Here is a 26,483-nt window from a genome sequence, read left to right on the forward strand (position 1 = left end):
GTTCACAAACAGAGCTTATAAAGACACAGACTCAATTTACATGAATAATGGGACTAGATTTCCCAACCAGGAGAAGCACTTTACCTGCATCTCTCCTGTTTATCCCTTTAAGTAATTTGTAGGTTCAATGAAGTCACCTCTTATTCTTCAAAACTCTAAAGAATACAGGCCCAATTTCCCCAACCTCTCTTCACGGGGTTGTTCCACTATCCAGGGAACTTGTCCAGTGAAGTTTTGTTGCATTCCCTCAATAGCAACAATATCCTTTCCACAGTAAGGGGACCAAAACTGCACACAGTAGTCCAGGTGTGGTCTAACCAAGTTTCTGTACAACTGAAGCAAGACTTCGCTATGCCTATACTCAAATCCCTTTGCAATAAAGGCTGACATAGCATTCTTAATTGCTTGCTGGACCTGCATGTTAGCTTTCAGTGACTTAAGGACAGGGACACCCAGGTCCTTTGGTACATCTACACTTTCTAATCTCAAACAATTTAAGAAATTCTCTGCACATCTTTTCCTCCTACCAAGGTGAATAACCTCACATTTTTCGACATTATATTCTATCGTGTTCTCACCAAAGGAGATATCATGAAACATTATTTTATCATAGCAAGAAGTAAGTAAAGTAACAAGCAAACTTGAATGAGAGGGATGGACCCACAAGGGAGTGACACTTTAGAGGGAACTGAAGCATGAGGTCTATATCCTTCAGACTTCGTCCACCTAGGTGTTGAGTGGCATGTCTGGGGCTTTCCTTGGGTTGAGCAGTTTACTTAGAATGCCTGATTGGATAGTCTGACTACCATGTTTGCATTTGACAAAGAAGTTGTAGCCCTGAATCTTGATGAGTAACCACTGGAGTTGAGGTGGTGCACTCGTGAGCGGTTTTTGCCTGGTCATCTCCAGCAGCTTATAATCTGTCTCGACTGCCAAATCTTTCCCAAATAAGTATATGTGGAAGCTGGTGATGCTGACGACAAGAGTGAGAGTTTTGCATTTGATGTTGGAATAACTTGTTTGTGCAACAACAGACTTGTTGAATTAAATGTGACAGGCTTGCTGCCATGAAGAAGTCATGTATCTCAATATGTGTCTTCTCCATGGCAATGTGTTATTGGCTTCTGAGGGTCACAATATTGAAGACATGACTTGTCTAACAGCCAAGGGGAATTTCACAGTAACTTCATTGAAACGTTAATGTAAGTCTTACTAGTGACTAATAAATAAACTTTAACTTTAACATGACTTGGCTGACAGCCATTTGGCCAGCATGGCTATTTTGCTTTTAATTTGGCTAACACTTGTTTCAACACATTGAATGCATGTTGGTGATTATCCTTTCATAGCAATAGCGTGCCTTTCTTCAGCTATTCCCTTAGTGGAGATGCCTTATCTGAGAAGCTCAGTATAGAGGCAGTGAAAAAGTTGAATAGACATAGACACCCTTGGCAGTCATCCTTGTCCTGCAGTGTCAGCATTGGTTGGATGTCTTCGATCTTCCCAGACAGATACCAGAACAGTAAAAGGCACAAAAACAATTTATGCAATCAGCCTTATGGCACACACTTAGCCAGTAAAAACCAAACTTTTGCATCTGGTAGCCCCCATCAACAAGTATAGGTTTCTGACATGCACTTCTTCCATGCATTCTACCATGGCACCATCATTCACAGTACACATACAGCCTGGGAATCATTCCGTTATCTGGTCCATATGTTGTTGGAGTATATCCTGACTCACCAACAGCCCAAATGGTTAAGGGAGGAAACAGTATCTGCCAAAAGGATTTCTAAACATTGTTAGCTCTTCTGACTCTTTTGCCGAGTGTATTGTGTATGCACTAATATCCATTCTTAGTGTCGAGTGTGGAAAAGTGTTAGCAGCAGCAAATTAGATTTAACTCTTCTTGCATTGGTTGGTATCTTCTGAGAATATTTCTTTAAGTTTTCTTTAACCATCACGGGTCTAAACATAGTCAAATTGAACCATTCTTCTTACTTGTGGTCGTACTGAACTGCACCAGTCCATGTGAAGTGCACTGGTAGAATTATGCTTTGTTTTTCACTCCTAGCTGTTTCATCTTCAAACTCTCTCCAACATTTCCATTTCATTTCCGCAGTGGGTTGATTGAAGGCTTTGTGACTTCTTTGAGGTGTAGAACTGCATCCCCGTGGAAATCCCCACTTGTGTCAAACCTGTCCGGGTGCAGTTTCTGGATGTTATGTACCGATCCAATGGGAATGCACCTGTTTGATTGCTTTGGTCTTCTGACTATGTCAGCTCAAGGATGGTGATCATAATGAATTGGTTCCACACCAGCAATCGTTCTACAGCTGGTCCTGCTATATCGGCGGCACGGTGGCACAATGGTTAGCACTGCTGCCTCACAGCACGAGGGACCCGGGTTCAATTCCCAGCTTGGGTCACTGTCTGTGTGGAGTTTGCACATTCTCTCCGTGTCTGCGTGGGTTTCCTCCGGGTGCTCTGGTTTCCTCCCACATTCCAAAGATGTGCAGATTAGGCTGATTGGCCATGCTAAATTTACCCTAGTGTCAGGAGGAATTAACAGGGTAAATATGAGGGGTCATGAGAATAGGGCCTGGGTGGGATTGTGGTCAGTGCAAACTTGATGGGTCAAATGGCCACCTTCTGTACTGTAGGGATTATATGATTCTATGAAGAATACCTGAGCAGTTCATGTTGACTCTATGTCCCCACATTCCAGGACTAGGGAACCTAGATACTTTATTGTCAAGCCATTGTATGCTGTAAGCTTCACACTTGTGTGTCGGACTATAGACTTCTATGCCTTGTAGTACATGTCCTTGAAAAGGCAGCAAGATAGAGCGTTGGAACTTGTATCTGTATCAACCTTCACTCTCAGTCAATGCTATCTAGCCTTATTAGGGCAGATGATCTGGAATGCTGCAAAATAGAACAAAGAACATAGAAACTTACAGCACAGGAACAGGTTCTTCGGCCCTCCAAGCCTTCACTGACCATGCTACCCGACTGAACAAAACCCCCTACCCTTCCAGGGACCATATCCCTCTATTCTCATCCTATTCATGTACTTGTCCAGACACCCCTTAAAACTCACTATCGTACCTGCTTTCACTAGCTCCCCCAGCAACAAGTTCCAGGCACCCACCACCCTCTGTGTAAAAGATTTGCCTTGTACATCTCTTTTAAACCTTGCCCCTTGCACCTTAAAGCTATGCCCCCTAATAATTGACTCTTCCACCCTGGGAAAAAGATTGTGATTATCCACTCTGTCCATGTCCCTCATAATCTTGTAGACTTCTATCAGGTCATCCCTCAACCTCCATCTTTCCAGTAAGAACAAACCAAGTCTCTCCAACCTCTCCTCATAGCTAATGCCCTCCATACCAGGCAACATCCTGGTAAATCTTTTCTGTACCCTCTCCAAAGCCTCCACATTTTTCTGGTAATGTGGCAACTAGAATTGAACACTATATTCCAAGTGCGGCCTAACTAAGGTTCTATAAAGCTGCAACATGACTTGTCAATTTTTAAACTCAATGCCCCAGCTGATGAAGGCAAGCATGCCGTATGCCTTCTTGACTATCTTCTCCACCTGCGTTGCCACTTTCAGTGACCTGTGTACCTGAACACCCAGATCCCTCTGCCAAAATTTTCCATTTTGTTAGCAGAATGTTCCGCTCTGGTGATGGTGACCATGTGAAACTGCTGTTCACCCCTAGTATCTTCACCTGAATCCACTTCATCCATTTTGGTCCAACAGTATTTGACTAGTCGACTAGTCAAAACGGATTTTAAGATTGTTTACTTAGAAACCGCAGTTTAGATATGATACATTCACTAGTAAGGCAGAAAAAGTACATGACCCGTAACAGTTGGGAGCTTTTGGCACAGTGTGTTGATCTCAGTATCTGTGTTAGGAAACTCTTGCCTTGACCCTCCCTCCACTTGTCTGGTCCATTCTTCATCTGAGGAAGGCAGCAGCTGCCCGGTGAGCACTGCCAGCTCCCCAGCATCTCAGCATTAACAACCCATCCCTCAGCAGGACATCCCCTATATACCCTTTTAGCGAGGCTGGTAGCTTAGCCAGTGTCAATCACCTATCTAACCAATGGACACCAGACATGTGCTCAAAACATCAGAATGGTTACCATCTACCTTGTGCGCCACCGTGTTTGAGATCAGACTTTTGGTTTACATCCTGCTGAGGGTCAAACCGTCATCTTTTCTAAACGCTTGCATAGATAAAGGAATGCACAAGACACCATCATAGAATCATATAATCCTTACAGTGCAGAAGGAAGCCATTCAGCCTGCACTGAGAACATTCCCACCCAGACCCCATTCCTGTAATCCCACATATTTACCCTGCTTGTTCCCCTGACACTAAAGGGGAGTTTACCATAGCCAATCAACCTAACCCTTTGGACTGTGGGAGGAAATCAGAGCACCCGGAGAAAACCCACGCAGACACGGGGAGAATGTGCAAACTCCACACAAACAGTGACCCAAGCCGGGAATCAAACCTGAGTCCCTGGCGCTGTGAGGCAGCAGTCCTAACCACTGTGCCTCTTCTTGTCTGGTCCATCCTCCATCCTAACAGCTTAAAGTAGATAATTAATGTCAACCGGTTCTCAGCAGGTAAGCTGAAGAAACACGTTTCCTTTAAAGTTCTGTGTTCAACAAGTCTGCCAGCCCTTCAGCCTCATTTGCATGAATATAGAGAACGACAATACAACATGGTGGCAGCAATAGTGTGTCAACAGCACTGTGCATTTATAAGTAGCTAAAAACAACAATTCGGGTTGGAACCCCCTACCTGATGCGCTGCAATCAGATTACAGCTTTCACATCTGGAGAGCATTGGTGTGAGTAGAGATTGAAGGGGACACGGTGTAGAGAATATGCAGCTTGAATGAAGACTGTTCATGCTGCATAGAAAATCCTCTAAAATGCAGAAAATATCTGCGTCTTAAAGGCCCCAATTTCTTACGCTTAACATGCTAACAGATACACTATTGCAACACTAATGCATCTGGAATGGGGCTTAAATCCCTGAAATTTAGACTCAGACGAGAGTACTACTATATCAGAGCTTATTTATTAAACCTAGATACAACGTTACAAGTCAGTAACCGGAACATGGTTTCCTTTCTGTCTCTCTAGAACTTTACATCGCCAATGTTCCGCTGCTCTTCCCCAGGGGCGTGAGAAGCACAACCCCAACATCCCACAGCTCAGTCTCCCAGCATTGTTACTAATCATTTGAAAGAAATAAAATGCAGCCGTACTGCAGCAATGTACTTCAAGCTTTGTTCAACAATTGACCCACTCAATTCCTCACTTTGCAGATGGGTGGAACATGCGCTGGGTAATGATCCACATGTGCTATCAGCCCTTCAGTAGCTCTCCCAAGTGGCCATTCTTTATGCGTGAGCCCAGTCAATGAATGTTAGCAGGCTACTTGACCCGGAGGCATCAAAGTCAAGCCCAGCACTAATATCACTTGACATCCACATGCATGCACTTTTCAGAAGGAATCATTGGTCGACACATAAAGATCATTATACAAATTATGTAGACCTGCATGACTCTTAACAGACAGGTCTTTTGGTGGGGGGCAGGGTGGGGGGGTGTTGGGCCAGCCATCCCTCAGCAGTTTTTGCTTTAGGAGAAAAATTACTCTTGAAAGGTAAGAGTGGATTTGAAACAAATTCTATGGGACACAAAAAGAAGCAAGTACTTGGCATTGAAATGTTGCCCTCCTCCCTGGAGTTATCTTGACCTTTAATTACCTGCATGAAAATATAACTGTTATTTCAGCATTTCACAGAACACTGGAAGAGGCAGTACAAACGTAGACAATAATGTTCCACCTAGATTACCCTACTAACCTAATTAAACGTAGTTACATTGGAATCCATACAAATTGCCTTTTCTATTTGCAAAAATAACATTACCCCTACAGCTATAGAGTTTGAATGGCTTTCCATTCAACAATGTTGCATTATTCAGTGGGAACATTTCTGCTTTTAAATAATTGCTTTTGATTTCAAATTTATTTATTGCCAAGTATTTTGACATTCAAATATAAGTGTAGCAGTAGCATTATATAGGTTAATATTAGGATACAGACCCTGAGGCTACAATTAGCAAATATCCAGCATTGTATTGATGTTGAATGAAAATCACAAGAAAACAACATGAAAAGCAACCTTTTTTGGCATTCCTGTAGGAACAATAATATATTTTTTATTCATTGAAAAAGTGTGATAACAAGGTTACTTAAGGTTAATTAACAAAGGCAGCCATAGGAAAATTAAAGCAATATGGGGAAGCTATTAATTTCCAAAGGGAAAATTCACACTTGGAAAGCTAAGTGTATTTCCCACAAATTGTAATTGTAGAAGGGTAATTTCTTCTTAGAATAGCCATCCTTGAAATGAAAGGGAAATTAAGCACTAAAGAAACATTACTTTTAATTCTGTAAATGCCTCCTCGATGTAAGACAAACTCAACTAGACACTGGAAGGTCCAAAGCAAAAAAAAATTCCTCTCAATCTGCCAATTAATGTATCTTATTCACTTTGTTATGATTAAAGATGGGTGTTTATATGCCAGATATATTAATCCCATTCTTCATAACCAACAATAAATAACTATTCTAACCATTGCGCACCTGCCAGAACAGTTCAGGGAAATATTGACGTTAGCCTGAGTTGCCATATAACAGAACTGTAAGCCAGTAGCATTGATAGCTCTAAATGTGAAGAAAACGTTCGAAGAAATGTAACATCCTTAGGTTTAAAGGGTAGGCTCCATCTCCATCCATTTGGAGCGTGATCTTATTTCAAATATATAACAGCATTGAATCTTTTCCAATTTGGCTGGTGCCCTGTAACAGTAATATTACAGTGCATAGAATGTGCAGCACCTAAAATGCAACATCTAAACTGGCCATTCAGCCCAACTAATCTATGCACTGTATTTGCTCCACATGAGCCTTCACCTACCCTTCTTCTTATAACCTGAACCACTTATTCTTTGATTCCTTTTGCTCTTATAAATTTATCAAACTTCCCCTTAAATGATGTTCCCTACTTGCTTCAACTGTTCTTTGTATCAGTATGTTCCACATTCCAATCATTCTCTGGGTAAAGAAATCTCTCCTGAATTCCTTATTGGATTTATTAGTGAAGTTGTCTGGAAATTAGACACTTTGACCAGTTTGTACTAAAACTTGTTTCCCAGGTACTCTTACTCATGAGACCATCAAAGAACAGGAGTCGATTCATGATTATACTTAAATAAACTTCATCTTTATTACAATACTGTTGGTACAAAACTTCAACAAAACTCATTCATTAAATTAAACCTCTTTAAGTCAAACAAAAAATATTCCAGCACGTTTATCTAAGACCCAAATACTACCCATGAGACTTTACTGGCCAGCTTGCTCCACCCGGTATGAATCTAGGTCTTGGGTCTTTGTTGAGTTCTGAACTCAGGGTCTTCCACGTGGTGAAAGTTGGTCTCAGGTCTTCGCCAATTCTTCGCTGAATCCTTGTCGCGTCTCTGCTGGCGACACTGAGTCTTCGCTGGGGGTGGCTTCCAGGTGTCTTTTCTTATCCCCCTCTTTGCGCCCTTCTAGAAGGTTCTCTGGCTTCCAGCCAATGAGGTTACCAGGCGGGGATCGCAGCACCCAATGGAAATACTGATTCCATACATGGAAGATGCCAGGGTCTGTCACCAAGATGTCCATCCTCAGGTGCATGGGGTGTACATAGCCCCCTTTCCATATATGGTAACGGTGGGAATCCGAGATGCCAGTGAGTCTGGCTGAAACTGGAGAATACACAAATAATATCCTTTTATCAGGGCTGAACATCTCTACTTCCAGCCTCCAGGACAAGTCCAGGCTTGCCCTTGCTCACCTCTGACCTGTCTTCGTCTTTAAACTTGGCCTGTCCAAATTAAAATGAGGCCTGGCTGCGGAGGCTGTTGATTACTATTTAATTTGGATTGTCCAATTCTGCATTGGGCTGAATTGCTCAGGCCATTGGCCATTTGGCCATAGTGACTCACTTAAATTTATCGTCCTTAGTTTTGGTCTAGCACACAAATGGAGTTACCTTCTCTACATCGAACCTATCAAAGCTGTTCATAATCTAAAAAGCCTTGACCAAGTCATCCCTGAGCCTCCTCTCTGCTGAATAGCACAAACTCATCAAACTCATTCAATCTCTCCTGATAGATATGACCTCTTAGTTCAGGCATCATCCTTGAAAATCCTTTTTGCACCTTCTCCAGTGCCTCTATCTTCTTAATAAGATGCGGGCCAGAACTTTGCACAATACTCGCATTGCGGCCTTTAAATTGTTCCTGGGGTTGTGAATGTCATGGGCAAGACAAACAATTATTGCCCATCCCCAATTGCCCTTGAAAAGGCGGTGTGAGTCATTGCAGTCCATGCGGTATAGCTACATCCACCCACAGTGCCGATAGGGAGGGAATTCCAGGATTATGACCCAAAGATAGTGAAGGAATGGTGATACAGTTTCAGGTCAGGATAGTCTGTGATTTGGAGGGGGACTCACAGGCGGTGGCATTCCCATGAGCCTGCTGCCCATGACATTTGAGGTGATCGAGGTCAGGAGCTGGATTCTTGTAAGTTGTGATAGTGCAACTTGTATATGATGCACATTGCCATCTCTGTGCGCTTGTGGTGGAGGGAGTGCAGGTTCAATTCCCAGCTTGGGTCACATCTGCATGGAGTCTGCAAGTTCTCCCCGTGTCTGCGTGGGGTTCCTCGAGGTGCTCCAGTTTCTTCCCACAGTCCGAAAGGCACGCTGGGTAGGTGCATTGGCCATGCTAAATGCTCTCTCAGTGAACCCGAACAGGTGCCCGAGTGTGGCGACTCGGGGATTTTCACAAAAGTTCATTGCGATGTTAATGTAAGCCTACTTGTGACATTAATAAATAAATCAATGAAATAAACTAAATAAATAAATGACCATTCCCACTTTTGACCATCTATTCGAGGAAAGTCATTGAGGAAGCAGTTGAAAATGCATGGGCCTAGGACACTATCTTGAGGAACTCCTACAGCAATGTACTCAAGTTGAGATGGCCTCCTGCAGCCACTACATTATTTGTGCTAGGTATTTGTCCAACCTGTGGAGATTCTTCCCCCCCCCCCCCCCCCCCGCCGCCCACTAATTCCTTGAAGCCACACTCATTAAATGCTGCCTTGGTGCCGAGGACAATCACTCTCACCTCACTTCATCTTCAGCTCTTTTGTTCATGTACTTCCTGGTGTTCAGTGCCCTCTTCTCCTGCAGTAAGAAAGGATGAAACCTAGAAGAGAGAGTAATGGAATGTGTTGAGTGGATGGATGGATAACATTTGTGGAGGGCCAGTGTGAGAGGCAGGAGTGACATTGCATTAAGAGTGGGCCAAGTGTCAGTGGTTGGTTAGATGTGGCTGTGAGGAGGTGTATTGAGGCAGACAGTTGTAACCACAAGGTAAGATAGTATGAGGAGTGATGTGCAGGAATAGGATTGGGAAGGTTGTTTCATAGTGCTTCTGTGAAGTGCCCTTTTTTTCATATTCATTCAGAGGTTCTGGGCATCGCTGGCTGGGCCAGCATTTATTGCTCACCCCTAACTGCCCTTGAAGTGAGCGGTTTGCTAGACCGTTTCAGAGGACATTTAAGAGTCAACCACATTACTATGGAGTTACATGTAGGCCAAACCAGGTAAGAAGGGCAAATTTCCTTCCCTAAAGGACATTAGTGATCCTGATGTAATATTACATCAGTCAGCAGTGGTTTCATGATCATCATTAGACTTCTAATTGCAGACTTTAATTGAATCCAAATTTCACCATCTGCCATGGTGGGATTCGAACACGGGTCCCCAGAGCATTACTATCCAATGACAATACCTTTACGCCACCAACTTCCTGAATTGGGACATTTAATTGTGTTAACGGCAATATAAATACATAATTTGTTGTTGCACAAAAACAGCCAAAATTGACTGATGTAAACACCTCCATGCCTACTCGTGGGAAACCTGCAGATGCGCATACAGTAGCTGCATTAAAAAGCCGGTTCAAAATGTGCTGCAGAAGCTTCCGGGCTCCCCATGTGCCACTGGGCTCCCTTGCACCCAACGTGTTGCCAAGTTAAATTTGCACCCCTAGACATGTGAAAGATTATGGTGGAACACACTTATCAAATTACAGAACAGGAATAACATTCAAATGGTGATGGATTTCAACCCAGATAAGTGTGTGGTGGTTCATTTTGGCAGGTCGAATAGGATGAAAGAATATAATATTAAGGGTAAGACGCTTGGCAGTGTGGAAGATCAGAAGGATCTTGGGGTCCGGGTTTATAGGACGCTCAAAGCAGCGTCGCAGGTAGAGGCTGTGCTTAAGAAGGCATATGGAATACTGGCCTTCATCAATAGAGGAATTGAGTTTAGAAATCGGGAGATAATGCTGCAGCTGTATAGGACCCTGGTCAGATCCCACCTGCAGTACTGTGCCCAGTTCTGGTCACCTCATTACAGAAAGGATGTGGAAGCCATAGAAAGGGTGCAGAGGAGATTTACAAGGATGTTGCCTAGATTAGGTGGCATGCCTTATGAGGATAGGTTGAGAGAGCGAGGTCTTTTCTCCTTGGAGAGGCGAAGGATGAGAGGTGACCTGATAGAGGAGTATAAGATGTTGAGAGGTATTGATAGAGTGGATTCTCAGAGGCTTTTACCCAGGGCTGAAATGGTTGCCACAAGAGGTCACAGGTTTAGGGTGCTGGGGAGTAGGTACAGAGGAGATGTTAGGGGTAAGTTTTTCACTCAGAGGGTGGTGGGTGCATGGAATCGGCTGCCGGTAGTGGTGGTGGAGGCGGATTCGATAGGGCCTTTTAAGAGACTTTTGGATAAGTTCATGGAAATTAGTAAGATAGAGGGTTATAGGTAAGCCTAGTAGGTAGGGACATGTTCGGCGCAACTTGTGGGCCGAAGGGCCTGTTTGTGCTGTAGCTTTTCTATGTTCTATGTTCTATGGTGATCTTTTGTGGCAGGTGGAACAACAGGATAATTTAGAAATGAACTGATGCGCGTCAATTGAACACGAGGCACGAAGCTTCGGTAACAGAAGGCTTTTATTGTCTAACAATGGAACTTAATAGAACGTTAACACACTATCCCCGACTGACGAGGTCCCGCCCGAGCAGGGGGTCTTATACCTCTCCCAGGAGGCGGAGCCCGACTGGGATGTGCCACAACAGTAACAACCACAGGTGTATCAATCCCACCCTAGCCCAACAACAACATTAGAACAATCCCACAGTGGGAACACCCTAGCCCAACAACAACATTAGAACAATCCCACAGTGGGAACCAACGATGGTTCACCACATGAACTGTCTGTTCATTATTAGGGTGTGTAATACATTGCTCTTCAGTTTGACAACAAACTGATAATAAGCTTGGCTGGCTTCCAATACATACGCAGAACTCAAAATAACAAGCTTGCATTTGGTACCACTGCATGCTCCAATTCAGTATCCCGTAGATAAATACCAGCAGTGATGGCTTCCTGCAATTATGAATGTTTGTTTACCAATAGTTGTCCAAGTGTTTGACCTTCAACTGAGGAGAATGATCACACTTGTTCTTCATCTCAAAATACTGCTGGTTCCAGTATCATCAGAAGCCGTTGACTCCCTATTGATTACAGGCAGTTGAGAACCCAGCCCTGATGTCAGAAGATCTCTTATATTTCTTGTGAACATCTGTTAGTATTCCAAGGAAACTCTATGTTTTTGCCTAAACAAATGGTGAATGCAGTGCACGCTAGTCACTCAACTCAAGAACCTGAACTCAAAATTGGCAAAGTGTATTTATATATCACAGTGCTTTGTAGAGGTGTAAGGAAAACCAAGCACCAAGCTAAAAGAGAGATTTAGAAGTGCGACCCAAAATCTGGTCAAAGAGGTGGGTTTTAAGGAGGAGATTTGAAATGATTTATTGTCACATGTATTAGTATACAGTGAAAAGTATAATTTCTTGCGCACTATGCAGACAAAGCATACTGTACATAGAGAAGGAAAGGAGAGAGTGCAGAATGTAGTGTTACAGCTATAGCTAGGGTGTAGAGAACGATCAACTTAATACGAGGTAGGTCCATTCAAAAGTCTGACTGCAGCAGGGAAGAAGTTCTTGAGTCGGTTGGTACGCGACCTCAGACTTTTGCATCTTTTTCCCGACGGAAGAAGGTGGAAGAGAGAATGTCTGGGGTGCGTGGGGTCCTTGATTATGCTGGCTGATTTTCCGAAGCAGTGGGAAGTGTAGACAAAGTCAGTGGATGGGAGGCTGGTTTGCGTGATGGACTGGGCTTCGTTCACAACCCTTTGTAGTTTCTTGTGGTCTTGGACAAAGAGATAAAGAAGTTTAGGTATTTTGGGTATCAGCAGGTGAAAGCACAGCTACCAAATGGTGGGCTGAAGAGGGGAGGGATATGCATGAGACTGGAATTAGAGGAATGAAGAACATCAGGGAGGTAAAAGAGGCAAATTACACAACGTATGGAGAAATTTAAACATCAGGATGTGATTTTAAAATCTAAGGCATGGCAGTGATGATTTTGGGAACTAATAAAGATCAATGAGTACAATGGGTAACCTGGAATTGGGTCAGGATAGGATAAGATACCAGCAGCAAAGACTTATGGATGGGAGGGGGGTACTGGTCAGGAGATATAATGGAATAATTGGATGCTTAGTTTAGCCTACATTACAGTTCCATTTGAGGGATAAATGCAATGCCTCCATTGCTACCAGTGCTTGGAGTATAATAATATCATTTCCTTACTTGACCTCTACAGTGGGATAAAACACATTTTAACAATATTTTGATCAGAATCCGAGACACAATGAGTGCGATTTTCTGGCTCTTCCCGCCAGCAGAATCTTCTTGTCCTGCCAAATGTGTCCCCCCCCCCCCCACCCCCCCCGCCCACTGGAACAGATTAGGGGAGCCATGCAACATGGTGTAGGCATCAGCGGGACCAGAAGATCTCGCCGGCAGCCAATAGCGAGCTGTCTCTGCCATGGGAAAACATGCCGCGGGATGGGGGTGGGGGTGGGGTGGGGGTCAGAGAATCCTGCCAATGAAAACGTTATGTTTTTGTTTAGTTATTGAACAAGTTCACTAAAGTAAGGAATATTAAAACTGGGGAATAAAACATTGTGGGCAGCAGAGTGCTACAGTGGTTAGCACTGCTGCCTCACAGTGCCAGGGACCTGGCTTCAATTCCCGGCTTGGGTCATTTTCTGTGTGGAATGTACTTGCTCTCCTCGTGTCTTCCGGGTGCTCCGGTTTCCTTCCACAATCCGAAAGACGTGCTGGTCAGGTGCATTGGCTATGCTAAATTCTCCCTCAGTGTACCTGAACAGACGCTGGGGTGTGACGACCAGAGGATTTTCACAGTAACTTAATTGCAGTGCTAATGTAAGCTTACTTGTGACAATAATAAATTATAACAGTAATTTTCTTTTTTGTTGTTTTGCCTAAAAGTACATAAATATGTATCCAATTTAATATTTCCATTACGTAGCCTGTCTGATTTTCATTGCATCCATCTAACTAATCTTTCATGTCAACTTTGCACTCCTGGGTCAAATCTTGTGCCTTTGGTGGCAGGGGGGCATTTAATCAAACTGGAGAGTGGCAAGTGGGAATCCGGCCAGCCTCCCACCTCCACCCTCAATAAATTAGTCTGTGGGCCTTTCTGCACTGTCATCAATTGAGGCCCTTGTAAGGGGCTCATCCCTCCGCCACTGGCATAACCTAGCGGCAGGTGGGAGGCTCGGCATGGCAAATATACCCTGTTTGCATGCAGGCTCCTGTGGGTGAAGGGACTGGGGGTAAGGCACTCAGTGCCTGGATAATGGGATCGGCACTGGGGAGTACCATCAAGAGCCATCCCTCACTCAGTTGCCAATTCCCTTTCCCCCACGGTCCCCTTCCTGCCATCATTCACCTGTACCCCTCCTTGGATCTGCAGCCTTGGATGGGTGTTGTGCCAACAAGCCACTGTCACCCTGGTGCCAAGTATAAAAGAGCTGCTGGCATCTGATTGGCAGCTCTCAGCAGATGGGGCCTCCGCCCCTGGGGTCCTTGACCCGAGGGGATAGCCAACCGCTGGCCTGTTAAGTGCCTGAGTGGCATAAGACGCAGCAGGCTTTCCTGAAAGGAGGCAACTTGGGGGTCTTGCCAGCTCATGAAGCTGTTGGCCAAGACCCGCTTCATCTCCACAGGATTGCATCCCCAGTGTGCAATCCAGTGAAAAATGTATCATTTGTGTTCAGTGTCAACATCAGATACATATCTGGCCTACAGAATAAAAAAATACTATCTGCTAAACGGGTATTTGACAGATCCTGAAATCTTTCTAACATCAATGTGCCATTTCTATTTCTGAGAGCAGTAATTCTGGTGGCTGTCCCTTGATGCAAATGTCTCATCTGTGATGAACTGTGGAAATGTTGTACTGTGAACTTCCCATCAATCGAAACAAGATGCAGCATCCTGAACTTTTCTGTCTCTCTTACCATGCAGCCGGGAAGAAGAAAACTCCATCTCATTAGTCTGGGTCAGACTTAAAACTCAGAACCCAAAGATGAAAGGATTGTTTTCTATTCCATTACGGCAAGCAACCCCCTCCCATTTGCTACGTCATTTGATACTGATTAAAATTATCCTTACCCCTGCTCAAATGCATATCATCTACAGCGGGGACAGTCAGAAATGTTTGTTTTGCTGTCAAGGTATATCCTTAAGAAGAAAGCATCTCTGGAGGGCCACCAATGCGTTTGTCATCTGCTTTTACACTTATACAACGGAAGATTTGAAGTCACAATCCCTCTTCTTCGTGAGCGCCTTGAGCCTGATGCATCAATTTCACAACCTTGGACAACCTCCCCGAGATGTAGTTGCCAGTTGGTTAAAAGAAAAGCCCAGAAACTGGATACCAACGTTTACAGGGAATAGAACCCATATGTTTGAAGTACTTGTCATGTTAGATAAGGCTGGAAGGCCTTGAGTTCATGGAATGACTCGAACTGAATCAATGGCAGTTCATTACACAGAAGTGTGGAATGCCTAGCGTTGGCACTGCAGCTGGTGATGCTTCAACAGTAGCAACACAATACCACCAGACAGGAGTGAACATGGTAACAACATCCTTTTAAAGGAGGTCTGCTCCGAATATTAAACACGGTACTGGGAAAAAAAGAAAGACACCATATCCATTATCAATGACTAAAGTTTCAAGTTCTTCAGATCAAATTCGTAACTTACATATCTTCCAGAATGTCAATTTGAAAAACTGGACTTGTGCTTCATAGTAAACCCTTTATAATACCACTATAATCCTTTGAATCTCTGCTTACCACATATATTGAATAATAACCCAATCCTTAGGGAGAGGCTCCATATGTAGCATGGTCCGGTGGGTGCGTGTGCCAATAACATATAATGAGAACCTGCCTGGTTTTCAGGAAATATGTCTTTCCTCCCCGTGGAAAGTGAAAACTTGTGTTTCAGTCGCTGTTGCCCCCACCCCCCCCGCCCCTTTAAAAGTCTGCGTTTAAGTTAAAAACAGATAGGGTTTCCAAATCGGATCGGATGTATTGAGTTTGTTTCAGAACTGCCCTGCCCCCATGTTCCTGCCTTTAGTCCATCCATCCTCATGGCACACTGTCTTTCTACACCAGTTGTTGATAAGATTCTTCATCACTCAATTGAATGAATTTTCCATGTCAAATAGCCTTTCCTCCCCAACTCCTGTATCTTCCAAATCAATAAAACAAATGTGTTCAGAATCAGGGCCAGAATTTGACGGGCCATGTCAGTGGGTTTGCAGGTGGGGGTCCCATAAAATTTCCTGTATGGCCTTCCCACCTCAACCTGTTCACAATTTTACGTGGAGAGTGCGAGACATACGGTGGTCTGTCTGCCCTCTCCCCAATTGAGACCCTTAAGTGGCCAACTATTAGCGACTCAAGAGCTGCTTCCCATTCAGCCTCAATTTTGTGATTGGCTGGAGGTGCTCAGTGCCAGAAGGGCAGCCAGCAGGTCATCCAGCTTGCGTCTCAGGTGTGAAAGAGAGGCCTCCCACAAGAAATGCCTTCCCACATCAAGTGCTTCCCCCACCCTCCCTCCCATGTATCCCCTACTAGTTCTCCCACCCCCTTGGCTTCTGCGTCAAGACCCTAACCCCACTCTTCCCACATCCCTGGTGTGAGACACCGCTCTCCCCATACGCTCTTACCTGAACCTGGATTTTGCATCTAGGGACCTCATGTAGTTCAGTGGTTACTACTACTGCCTTACAGCGCCAGGGACCCAGGTCCGATTCTGGCCTTGGGTGACTGTGTGGAGTTTGCACGTTCTTCCTGTGTCTGCGTGAGCTTCCTCCGGGTGCTCCGGTTTCCTCCCACAGTCCAAAGATGTATAGGTTAGGTTGGGCAGGCTAAATTGCTCCTTTAGTGTCCAAATATGTGTAGGTTAGGTGGATTAGCTATGCTAAATTGCCTCATCATGTTCAAAGATATGTAGCTTAGGTTGATTAACCATGGTAAATGCATGGGGTTACAAGGATGGGGGGGGGTTGTGGGCCTGGGTAAGATGCTCTTCAGAGAGTCTGTGCAGACTTGATGGGCTGAATGGCCTCCTTCTGCACTGTCGGGATTTTATGATTCTACTCTATGGTAATAAGGGCCAAAGATTCCATCCATTAAAGCTAAGCAGGAATTCTTCAAGGTCAGGATCTGCCACATTTGGGTCTTAGCCAATGTGTAGCCCTTACAGCACATTGCCATCGGGAGTTATAGGAGCTATATGGTGGAAGAGCTAATACTATTCATCCCAGCTGTTTTTAGTTTAGCAAAATCCCCATTCTCTGGCATTATTTGCAGCAGTCTATAGTGTGTGCTGTGCTCGTGAATATTTACTAGTTGAAACAAGGAATAATATACTTTGCCAAAGTAGAATAAAAAGCTGTACATCATGTCTAAACAATCATCATTTACTTCTTCCTATTTTCTGATCATTTTTGACAAAATTCTCAGGAAAGCAAATTAAAATACTTGAGCTAGAATATCATCAATAACATGAGACTTTGATGTATATTTTGAATAAAGCATACTATACAAAATAAAGTTATTACTGTTTATTTCTCAACCATTGTACAAATATTGCATTATAATCTACATAGTGACTGCATTTTTGAAAACTTACATTTAATACTTCTTTATAGACATTCCTAGCCCCTACGAATCTACAATATTTTTAATCAATTCTTAGGATGCAAGGCCAGTATTTTTTGTCCATTCCAAGTTGTCCCGTGAAGGGGTATTGGACCTACATCTAGAAACAAAGCAATCCTGGTACTGATTGCATTCCTGCATAAATGCCAGCCTACTGCAGGCTAGATAGTCAAGGTCGATCTGATGATTTCAGTAGGTGATGGTGGTGGAGAGATTTCTGCATCTCCTCCCCCAGAAAGAACATACATGTGTCACCAGCAGTCCTCTATTAAAGCCAATCTAAACAGATGTCTACCATTTTACTTTGGGGCAATGGAGGCGGAAAGTTCTAGCGCAACTGAACCTGTGGCAAGAGTCTGTTTGAAAGGCTGTGAAATTTCAGATCTTATATTTTATATCAAAAAGGATACAAATAGGTGTTAACAAGGTGGCATGGTGGCACAGTGGTTAGCACAGTGATTTTCACTGTAACTTCATTGCAGTGTTAATGTAAGCCCACTTGTGACACTAATAAATAAAATAAATGAACATGATGCACCATATCCTATTCAGATCAAAACAATCCTCGTATGAGGCATTGAGTGTTTCAGCTACTTCAAGCTTCCAAATGCTGGCTAAGAATATCACATCAGAATTAAGCTGATATTCCAATGAACAGTCTGGGTCAAATATCATTGTTAGGTTTTGACCAGCAATAAAGGAGCTTTTGTTAAATTGCTCAAGGGCTGAATTACAAATTCAAATGATGTGTACTTGACGAGAAAAAGCAACATGAAGGTGTCAGGGGCAAAGAGAACCACTTAAACATCAGCAGTAAGTAGGTCGGAGCACAAACAATGTCAAAATACAGTTAAAATGTAGGAAAAGGTGAGAATAATATAAAATTAAACCTGAAAACATCGCCAAAAGAAAAAAAAGAAAATGTAGGGAGAGAAGATTCCTTTTCATTTTAGTGGAAGAATATTTAGAAATGGATATTTTGCTAATTAGCATTGTTGAAGTAATGAAGTTTCGTCAGTGTGCGAACAGAGATCTAGAAACAGAGATTTTCTGCACAGGAAAACACAATTCCCTATTATTGCTGATGGCCAAAGGATTAACAACCACAATGTGTCTTTATTCAGTCAAGGGCTATCAAAATGGATAGTAAAAAGAAAGACATAGATTATGGGAATTTTTGAATGTGTCACCACAAGTTCGCATTGGATTACGCAATTGTAGTTTAAACTTCTATGAAAGCTGGAATTTTCAACTCAGTATCTCGCCCATTCTCAGCAGGCTGTCATTTTCAGTAAAACAAAACACATTAACTGTCGAAGAATACTTATCATTTCTTTGTAACTTAGACATTTCTGGAAGGCGAAGCATTCTAGCACTACTGACAGCTGCAGTCAGCCACTGCGCTGAACAATAAATTGTCTGAACTCCAGGAATTTTGAAGTTGGCCGATGGAATGTGAAAAATCAGAGGTTTAGCTGTCTGTCTCTCCATGCACGTTTTCCATATGAACCTTGAGGTAATCATTTCTTGTAAACTTCTTGTGACAGAGCTGGCACTCTGCCATTGGCCGATTTGGGTTGTGTGTCAGTTTGTGCCTAATCAGCATTTTCTTTAAGCTGAAGGATAAGTCACAGACCTGAAATAATGAAACAAAAACACAAGAAATCAGTCAAAGGGAGGACTGTGCAAACCCCCAGTCCAAGCCTCATCACATGCTACAGTAAAGACACATTAAGATAGTGAGGGCATCAAGAAATAACGTTGAGAAATTAAGGGTGGGGTTTTCCAGTCCAGACTTTTGGCTGCTCTCTAAATTTTCCAGTCCTGCCTGAACCGACTCCCACTGTTGGGACTAAAATTGAATAGGATCTGTGAATAAAACAAACAGATGTTCTCTTTCCATGTGCAAGTTTGGAATTTTTGCTATTGTGACTGGATTGTTTATCAAAATAATTCACATTTTGTTGACAATTCAGGCATGTTTCTGCTAATGTAAACATATTTGTCTTTTCTGCGAGTTTGGAGTACGCATGAGGAATCTCAACAACTTATTTCTAATTGTTTTTCTTTAAATCACTGGGCTGGAGACCAGGTCAGTTATAATCTGGATTTATTGCTATTGCTATTTCCTGCATCAAATCTTTGATGAGACACTGACAGGATGTTAGGAATCAAACCAGTGTGACATCGATCAGTATTGCATAATCACTGAGCTCCCAACAATAAATTCCCGACGCCAGAGCTGTGGAGGAGAAGCAAATTTAATGCAGTTACTTTTTTTGTGCCTGCTCAGTAATCCAAATTAGTCCCAGGTGTTCCAGGGATTCTCCTAGCTCCTAGAATCATAGAATAGAAGGAGGCCATTTAGCCCATCGAGCCTGCACCAACAACAAACCCCTCTAGGTCCTATCCCCGTAACCCCATGTATTTATCCTGTGACTCAACACAAAGAGGCAACTGAGCATGGCCAATTCACCTAATCTGCACATCTTTGGAGTGACAGGGGAAATTGGAGCACCTGGAAGAAACCCACGCAGACATGGGAAGAACATGCAGACTCTGCACAGTCACCCAAGGCCGGAATTGAACCTGGGTTCCTGGCGCTGTGAGGCAGCAGTACTAACCACTATGCCACCATACTGCCCTATACATTAATTTGAATAAATCAAGTGTTTGCTGTTTGAGTTTACAAATTTAATAAAATAGGTGTGCAGTGAGGAGTTTGTATTAACTTATTTTGTTCTTTTTTTCCTTTTTCTCTTGTGCATTTGTGAAATGTAAAAAATTCCAGATGAATTTCTTTGGATAGCCATTATTGGTGGGGCTTATTTTGCTCAACTTATATCAATCAACAAAGAGTAACAAACATTGCTCAATGCATCATTTAATAAATTACTTTGTAAGCAACATTGTTAACTAAGATTGCTTGCCATTGTTATGTTCAAACTTTCACAGCAAATTAGCCCCTTCAATAGTGACACCAAAAATCCAAAAGCATCTTAGTTTTCTTGTCAACACAGATTGTAAAAATCAATGAACAAAAATTAGCATTATATATTTAAATAGACAACAGCAGTCTGAACCACAATGATCTTCATAAGGGAATATTTTACAGTCTTGTGGTACAGATATGCATAAATTTGGTCAGAGAGATTCAATGCAGTACTCCTATTATTGAGATGATCTATATCTGTAAGAAATACATGTCCCTTATGAAAACTGGCACCAAATATTTGCCACTGCAGTGATGAACTCCTGGGTAGTAAGCAGCACTGAGGTCAAAAAGAGGTTAGCTTGACTTCACAACTACGATATTTCCTTTTGGAAGCATAAATGTCCAGTTGAATTTAATACAAATTGCAACATTGTAAGGAAATGAAAGATGAAAGAGGCAGCTTACAAATCAAAATAGCAGAGGGAGCCCAGAGTTTACTGGCATAAGAAGACGGAAAAGAGTTATCAAAGAGTTAAAGAGAATCCCTGAAAGGCAGTTGTGGAGATCACATTTAAATACAAGTATACAAATAAAGTCTTGGTAATGCATTCCTCAAAGAAGAAACCACAACAGGATGAAAATACGGTAAAGTTTTCCAAATAGGATTTTAATAAATGTGATGCACCATCAATTATGCAAAGACTCGTTGTTGCAAAATAACAGGCTTTTATTTACAAAAGAACTGGAGCACACCCGAACCGATAGCTAATCCGAACTGAGGCAAAAGGGGTGGAGAGCAGTCGCCTTTATACCCAGAGAAGGGCGGAGCCCCGGATTGAGGCAGCAGGGGCGTGTCCAGGCATATCACATAAACAGACAATACTACAGTGGTTCACCACATTCACCCCACTGTTCAAAAAAAGGTTTGGCGGGGGCGAGATGGTGGAACGACAGTCACAGAGTTACAAGTTCAGTCTCTCCGGGGGCTTGATCTGCCGCTGCGACCGCCGCAGTGTTAGCCGTGGTGCCGGTTCGGGAGGCCGCGGTGGTGAGTCAGACACCAGTCCGTAATCGGTGAAGCCGTCCGTAGCGCCTTCAGACTGCCGGGTGTGTAGAGGCGGCTCCTGGGGCTCAGGCGTGCCGTACACGGGGGCGAGATGAGCGTGCTGCGACCCTGGTGTATCATGGGCAACATTGGGAGCTGGCGGTGAGGGGCCGTGGGACTTAGTTCCCGCGGGTGCCAGGTCGCGAATGGAGACCATGTCCTCCCGCCTGTCGGGGTACGCCACATAGGCATATTGGGGGTTGGCATGGAGGAGTTGGACCATTTCGACCAGGGGGTCTGATTTATGGGTCCGCACGTGCTTCCGGAGCAGGAAAGGGCCTGGGGACGTCAGCCACGACAGTAGTGAGGTCCCCGAGGAGGACTTCCTGGGGAAAACAAACATTCGTTCATGAGGGGTGGCATTGGTAGCCGTGCACAGTAGTGACCTAATTGAGTGTGGCGCATCAGGGAGGACCTCTTGCCAGCGGGAGACTGGAAGACCCTTAGACCGGAGAGCTAATAAAACGGCCTTCCAGACTGTCGCGTTCTCCCTCTCCACTTGTCCGTTCCCCCTGGGGTTGTAGCTGGTGGTCCTACTCGAGGCTATACCTTTGGAGAGCAGGTACTGGCGCAGCTCGTCACTCATAAAAAAGGAACCCCGGTCGCGATGAATATAGCTAGGGAAACCGAACAGGGTGAAGAGGCTGTGCAGGGCCCTGACGACCGTGGCCGAGGTCATATCGAGGGAGGGAATAGCGAAGGGGAACCGCAAATACTCATCAATGACGTTGAGGAAGTATACGTTGCGGTCAGAAGAGGGGAGGGGGCCTTTGAAGTCAACGCTTAGACGTTCGAAAGGGTGGGTGGCTTTGATGAGGTGCGCTCTGTCTGGCCGATAGAAGTGCGGTTTGCACTCCGCGCAGACTTGGCAGTGCCTGGTTATAGACCCGACTTCCCCGATGGAATAGGGCAGGTTCCGGGCCTTGATGAAGTGAAAGAACCTGGTCACCCCTGGGTGGCAGAGGTCGTCGTGGAGAGTCTGTAATCGGTCTAGGTTCGCGCTGGCACAGGTCCCCCGGGACAGGGCGTCTGGGGGCTCATTGAGCTTCCCAGGCCGGTATAAGATGTCGTAATTGTAGGTGGAAAGTTCGATCCTCCACCTCAAAATCTTATCATTCTTGATTTTGCCCCGCTGCGCGTTACTGAACATAAAGGCAATGGACCGTTGGTCCATGAGCAGGGTGAACCGTTTGCCAGCTAAGTAGTGGCGCCAGTGCTGTACAGCCTCCACGATGGCTTGTGCCTCTTTTTCGACAGAGGAGTGTCGAATTTCAGGGCCTTGGAGGGTGCGCGGGAAGAAGGCCACGCTTGTTAAGAGTGGCGGCTAGGGCGAAGTCAGACGCATCGCTCTCCACCTGGAACGGGATGGATTCATCTACAGCGTGCATTGTGGCCTTCGCGATATCCGCTTTGAGGCGGTCAAAGGCCAGCCAAGCCTCCGCCGCCAGGGGAAAAGATGTGGATTTGATGAGCGGACAGGCTTTGTCCGCATAATTGGGGACCCACTGGGCGTAGTATGAGAAGAAGCCCAGGCATCGCCGCAGAGCTTTGAGGGTGGTGGGGAGGGGAAGTTCCAGGAGGGGACGCATGCAGTCGGGATCGGGACCGATGACCCCGTTCTCCACAACACAACCAAGGATGGAGAGGCGGCGCGTGCGGAATACGCACTTCTCCTTATTATAGGTCAGATTGAGGAGTGCCGCGGTTTGGAGGAATTTTTGGAGGTTGGCGTCATGGTCCTGTTGATCATGGCCGCAGATAGTGACGTTATCCAGGTAGGGGAAGGTGGCCCGCAGCCCGTTCTGGTCCATCATTCGGTCCATCTTACGCTGGAAAACCGAGACCCCGTTGGTGACGCCAAAGGGGACCCGAAGGAAGTGATAGAGGTGGCCATCCGCCTCGAAGGCAGTGTATTGGCGGTCTTCCAGGCGGATAGGGAGCTGGTGGTATGCAGACTTCAAGTCAATGGTGGAGAACACCCGATATTGTGCAATCTGATTGACCATGTCAGAGATGCGGGGAAGAGGATACGCGTCCAGCTGCGTGTGTCGGTTAATGATCTGACTGTAGTCGATGACCATGTGATGTTTCTCCCCAGTCTTAACAACCACCACTTGGGCTCTCCAGGGGTTGGTACTGGCCTCAATGATCCCCTCCCCCAGGAGACGTCGTACCTCGGACTTAATGAATGCTCTGTCTCCAGCGCTGTACCGTCTGCTTTTGGTGGCAATGGGCTTGCAGTCGGGGGTGAGGTGTTCAAAGAGCGAGGGAGGGGCGACTTTAAGGGTCGGGAGACCACAGGTGGTGCAGACGGAGATTGGGGGAAAAGGCCCATTATATACCATGGTGACGCTCCCAAGGTGACACAGGAAATCTAGCCCCAGTAGTACGGCAGCGCAGAGTTGTGGCAGCACGAGGAGCCTGCACTTCTCGTACACCGCGCCCCGTACAGTCAGAGTTGCCACACAGTAGCCGAGGACATTCACCGACTGGGACGTCAAAGCCATGGAGATTGATTGCTGCATTGGCAGTACTGGCAGTGCGTAGCGACTCACCGTGTTAGGGTGAATAAAACTCTCCGTACTCCCACTGTCAAATAAACAGTTTGTAGTGTGACTGTTTATCTTGATGTCCATCATAGGCGAGTTGGTGAGGCCTGGACTGGTCCAAAGCGACCAAGGCCACCGTTGGATTAGGCGAGGAGCCGCACGCGGTGGACGGTTCCCAAAATGGCGGTCCACGTGCTCGCACATGGCTGATGTCATCCAAGATGGCGGCCCCCGCGGCTCGCACACGGCTGATAGCATCCAAGATGGCGTCTCCCGCAGATCGCACGCAGCCTATGGCGCGAAGACGGTGCCTCCCGCGGATCGCATGCGGCGCTGCTGGGCCTGAAGGCCGATTTTGCCCTGTAGACTTTCGAGCAGTGGCCCTTCTAACCACAGCCGGAGCAGATTGCATCTTTCGCCGGGCAGCGTCGTCGTGGGTGCTTCTCCAGGCCGCAGAAGTAGCACCTCAGGCCTCCGGAGACTGCCGCAGTGGTCAGTTCGGTGTTGGGATGGGGCGTGGCGTAGGTTTGTGGCCCTCCCAGGTACAGAGGTGGCGGCAGTCACGGTGTCCACGGTGCGCCCTCGTGGTCAGGGGTGTAGGCCTCGAGATTCCGGAAAGCCACCTCCAGTGATCCGGCAAGTTCCACAGTTTTCTTCAGGTCCAGCCCACCTTGTTCCAGCAGACGCTGCTGGATATAGGTCGACCTGATGCCCGCGACAAAGGCATCTCTGATCAGGTCGTCGGCGTTTTGGGCGGCTGAAACGGCCTTGCAGCTGCAGGCTCTGCCGATTGCACGCAGCTCGCGCAGGAATTGTTCAGTCGATTCCCCGGCTGCTGTCTGCGAGTGGCAGCAGATGTCTGGCGTAGACCTCATTCGACTGCCGGTTGTACTGACCTTTTAGGAGATTGATTGCCTCCTGGTAAGTTTCCGCGTCTCGGAGCATGTGTAGTCTGTCGATGTCGGTTACGATGACGGCGGAGGAGGCGATGAAGGTCTCGAAGCAGCGCAGCCAGTGATCAAAACAGTTTGAGGCCCCAACAGCCTGGGGGTCCAAGTCAAGTTTATCAGGTTTTAAGAGTTGCTCCATCCCAAAAACTTTCGCTAATAAAATTGATGCACCATCAATTATGCAAAGACTCGTTGTTGCAAAATAACAGGCTTTTATTTACGAAAGAATTGGAGCACACCCGAACCGATAGCTAATCCGAACTGAGGCAAAAGGGGTGGAGAGCAGTCACCTTTATACCCAGAGAAGGGCGGAGCCCCGGATTGAGGCAGCAGGGGCGTGTCCAGGCATATCACACAAACAGACAATATTATAGTGGCTCACCACAAAATGCAAATCCTTTTAGATCATGACAAGAGGAGACAATAAAAATCTAGAGGAGTCTATACTTAAAATTTAAAGAAAATGCAAGTCAATCTGCTCACAGCAAAATGGCACAAACACCAAATCAGATAAATGATCAGCTACACCTCATGGACTGCGGTGGTTCAAGAAGGCAACTCACCAGCATCTTCCCAAGGGCAATTAGTGATGGGCAACAAATGCTGGTCTTACCTGCAAAGCTCACATCCCATTTTTAAAAAAATGTCTATTTAATTTGGTGACGCTGGTTGAGGAGTAAATAGCTACAATTTTAATACAATTGTTAATCCCCTGAATTATGTCAGGGGATCTTTTTATTTCTTATCCAAAAGGACAGCAGCATTCCCGTGCCACCAACCCCATTCCCCCCAACACCACAACAAACCCAACTCCATAATACAGGACTCTTCCAATTCCATCAGCTCAGATTATCAGTTAGAGTACAGGAGTGGGGCTTGAGCACAAACTCAAAGGTGGGAGTATCACTGATTCTTTTCATTTTGAACTGAAAAGCAGCATGATTGCATTAGGGCTGAAATCCAATGAATGATGAGATTCCATTAAAAAAAGACAACCTTGGTGCAATGGTGAGCATGCTGGAGAAGAATGTCTTAGTTAACAGTTCCCCTTAGAATTGTAGAATTGTACAGCACAGATGGAGGTTGCCCTCTGGTCCTTCTTGTGTGTGCTGGCTCTTTGAAGAGCCATCCCATTGGTTCCACTCCATTGCCCTTTCCCCACAGCCCTGCAAATTTCTTCTTTTCAAGTATATACACAACGGTCATTTGAAAGTTAATACTGAAATTGCTTCCTTTACTGTTTCAGGTGGTGCATTCCAAGTCATAACTGGCTGCATAAAAATAGTTCTCAACCTTTCTCTGGCCTCTTTGTCAATCATCGTAAATCAATATTGTCTCGTTACAGATGTTCCTGCCAACAGAAGGCTTTCCTCCATACACTCATCAAATTACTTCACACCTCTGCTAAATACCCCTTTAATCTCCTTTGTTCTAAGGAAAGCAATCCAGCTTCTTTGGTCTCTCCACATAACTAAAATCCCTTAACATAGAAACATAGATGTAAACGGGTACGATATAATTGGGATTACAGAGACATGGCTGCAGGGTGACCAGGGATGGGAACTGAATGTCCCAGGGTATTCAGTATTTAGGAAGG

General features: G+C 45.1%; 1 protein-coding gene across 2 annotated transcripts in view; it reads right to left on the bottom strand.

The window, feature by feature from the left end:
• Positions 1-17,236: 17,236 nt before the first annotated feature.
• prdm5 (PR domain containing 5) overlaps positions 17,237-26,483 on the bottom strand; it is a 301,678-nt gene continuing 292,431 nt past the window's right edge. For both annotated transcript variants that reach the window (XM_078214035.1, XM_078213941.1), the window contains one exon: positions 17,237-18,983. In XM_078214035.1, the coding sequence (XP_078070161.1) occupies positions 18,819-18,983 (165 nt within the window). In that variant the 3' untranslated portion in view covers positions 17,237-18,818. The remainder of the gene's footprint in view (positions 18,984-26,483) is intronic.

Source organism: Mustelus asterias, chromosome 1 (genome assembly GCF_964213995.1).
Source record: "Mustelus asterias chromosome 1, sMusAst1.hap1.1, whole genome shotgun sequence".
In the NCBI taxonomy this organism is placed as follows: Eukaryota; Metazoa; Chordata; class Chondrichthyes; order Carcharhiniformes; family Triakidae; genus Mustelus; species Mustelus asterias.